General features: G+C 39.4%; 1 protein-coding gene across 1 annotated transcript in view; it reads right to left on the bottom strand.

Annotated features, from left to right (window-relative positions):
* Nucleotides 1–954, bottom strand: part of prrg4 (proline rich Gla (G-carboxyglutamic acid) 4 (transmembrane)) — a 61,696-nt gene extending 60,742 nt beyond the window's left edge. The window contains exon 1 of the mRNA XM_048607355.1: nucleotides 933–954. Within this exon, the coding sequence (XP_048463312.1) occupies nucleotides 933–954 (22 nt within the window). The remainder of the gene's footprint in view (nucleotides 1–932) is intronic.
* Nucleotides 955–2,701: the final 1,747 nt, after the last annotated feature.

The following is a 2,701-nucleotide window of genomic DNA, read 5'->3' as shown; positions in this document are numbered from 1 at the left end:
AGACCCTTCCTGCTCCTCTGATGCTGCTTGGCTTGCTGTGTTCATCCAGCCCTACACCTTGTTATCTCAGAATTTCCTTCAATATTTTTCAATGTCACTTTTCCACTGTTCTCAGAAAAAAAGTAACCAGATAAAAATTTTAGAACTTCACAGGAACAAGAGTAGGCTATTCTGCCTCTGTGATTACTTCATCATTCAATTACATTGTGAACATGGCTACAAGGATTTGATATTGTAAGTTCAGAGGAACTATTTCCTCCAATCAGAAAAGTGAAGAGCGCAACCGCTAAATGTTTAAAACAAAATTTAGTAGTGGACCAATTCAGAGTAAAATCAGAAAATTTTCCTTCCTTCCCAGCAACAATTCATGGGTCATTTTAATATATGACAATGCTATGCATTATTGAATCATAATCATTACACAGATAGAGGTCATTCAGTCTGTTATGTTTGCATCAGCTTTTTGAAAGAGTTATTCAACTAATTCCATTCTTGCTCTCTCAGCATGGCTTTTTATTTATTGTTTCTTTTTCAATGCTTATTCAATTCCCTCCCAGAAAATGAAAGGATTTTTAAAAGGACATGTGTAATTTTAACAATGAAAATAATTTTAAAAGTAATTTTAATGCACATTGTGCAGTATGAATTTATGGCAATACCCATCTATGTTAGCTCACAGCAGAGCTTTTACAACAAGCTACTCCCGACACTGATTACAGCAGTAGCATTCTTTGGGAAAGAAAACCAATTTATTATGCATGTCATGCTATTTACACCTTTTGCAGCTGCCTTGCAGTTTCAGTCCTTCAATGAATCCACATGTTAGTTACATGTTGGTATGTTTTCCTCCATGGTCTAGCCGACATTTATTTCTCAATCAGCATTTAAAAATGTTCTGAAAATTTACTTCATGGCTGTTTATGAGGGCTTACTGGGCGCTGAGTTTTTCACCATTACAACAATAAAGAGTTTTCAGAAAAGAATCTTTATCAGTAAAGCTCTTTGGGCCTCCTGAGTTGGAGAAAACCCCCAAATATAAAATGCACTTTTTCTTCATATATCCAGAAAAAGTGGTATTGTGCAAACAGGTAACAAAGGAGGGTTCAATCTCAATTCCCCTTCTCATTTCATTTGATTTGCCTTCTTTATGGGGGTGGGGTGGCAGCTGGTTGAAAAAAAGTTAGCAGCTTTCATTTTTTGCTGCATATTAATATATTTGAGTTAACTCCAATTGAAGGAAAAAGCTACAATCTCGAGCAACTCTAGCTCTTCATTGAGCATTAATTTTACGGGATAGAGTGTCAGAGTTAAGGGCCTTATTTTTTTTCAGATCGGATTGTGGTGACGGTAAATGGAAGGTTGAGAAGGGTGCCTGCAGCAAAAAAAAAACTAGCCCATACGAAATAACTGGCGATAAAATCGTGGACAAGGATCAAAAAGCAGAGTTATTCTTGGGTATGCAAATAATGCTTACAACTGTGAAGACGTTTCACTTATCTGCACCAACAGTGTAAATGCAATCTGAACCCGGAGTCAGAATAATCTCACTCCACTTTACTTAGAAAGTCACTTCGTGCCTTAATGTCGGCTTAACGTTCCAAAGTCCAACATTAACGTGAAACCGAAATCACTTCTGCAGGAATGCTAAGTTCTGGACTGCAAGTGCATTCTCAAATTTATATTCAGACTTTTTAACTAAGTAATTCCTACTTTATATTTTATTAAGGTTCTCGAGAGTCTGGGCACTCTCGAAAACTACCACCTTTCACTTCCATCTAAATTTAAGTCGTTAAGGATTACAGGAAAACTACAGCGTGGATGCACGCCATTTCGTTCCACATTGCGTGGTTGGGGGAAAGGGATATCTTATTGACGGAAATGGCAGTGATTTTCGGGCCTCTCAGCAGCAATTGTTTGTACTGTCTATACATAACTCTTTTTTAAAAGAAAAGTTATAGTCAGAAACTCGGGATGGGCATTTCCCAAATTCTTGCCTTTCTTTGCACTCTTGAATAAGGCGATGGTAAATGCGACACGCACTTTCTCACTTTCATGCCACCCGCACAAATCTCCACACTCACCTGATCAAATAAGCCCCGAGGGGAGGGAAGGGGTAAACACGCAAGAGGGGAGAATTTCAAAGCTGACAGACAGTAGCTGGTATTATTAAAGTGTTATCTCCTGATATTTTGGTTTCGGATAGCTCCGGTTTAATTGAGAGACGGAACCAAAGCGCAGAACCTCCAAAATAAGCGTGGTGCAACCAGCTGACACAACTTCGGCCACTGACCAGTGAGGGGTGCTGGTTCCGGTCGCACGTTTGGATATAATGTAGCCAGCGCTGATTGGTTTAGTTTTGTTCCGATGCAAGATATTCGACCAACACTTGTCTTCGCAATGCGCACGCGCGGGGCATCATAGGTTATCGTGAAATATGTCTAGGTCCCAATGTTTATTATAAGTCAGTGTCTGCTAACAAATAAATATCTCTTAGAAGGGAGGGGGGGGGGTGGAATTAACTTCAAGTTTAAAACGCCATTACCCTCCATTTCCTTTAAAATCTAACCTTTATCCTTCTGGCCCTGCAAACTACTGCCCCATCTCCAACCTCTCTCTTTTCTCTCCAAGGTCCTGAAAAGTATGGTGCCTCCTAATTGCATGTCTATGCATAGACATTGTGGTATGTCAATGCAAGCTGTTG

The sequence above is a fragment of the Rhincodon typus genome, chromosome 17 (genome assembly GCF_021869965.1).
Source record: "Rhincodon typus isolate 14 chromosome 17, sRhiTyp1.1, whole genome shotgun sequence".
Classification (NCBI taxonomy): domain Eukaryota; kingdom Metazoa; phylum Chordata; class Chondrichthyes; order Orectolobiformes; family Rhincodontidae; genus Rhincodon; species Rhincodon typus.
The sequence above is the reverse complement of the archived record's forward strand: the minus strand, read 5'-3'. Positions and strand labels throughout refer to the sequence as shown.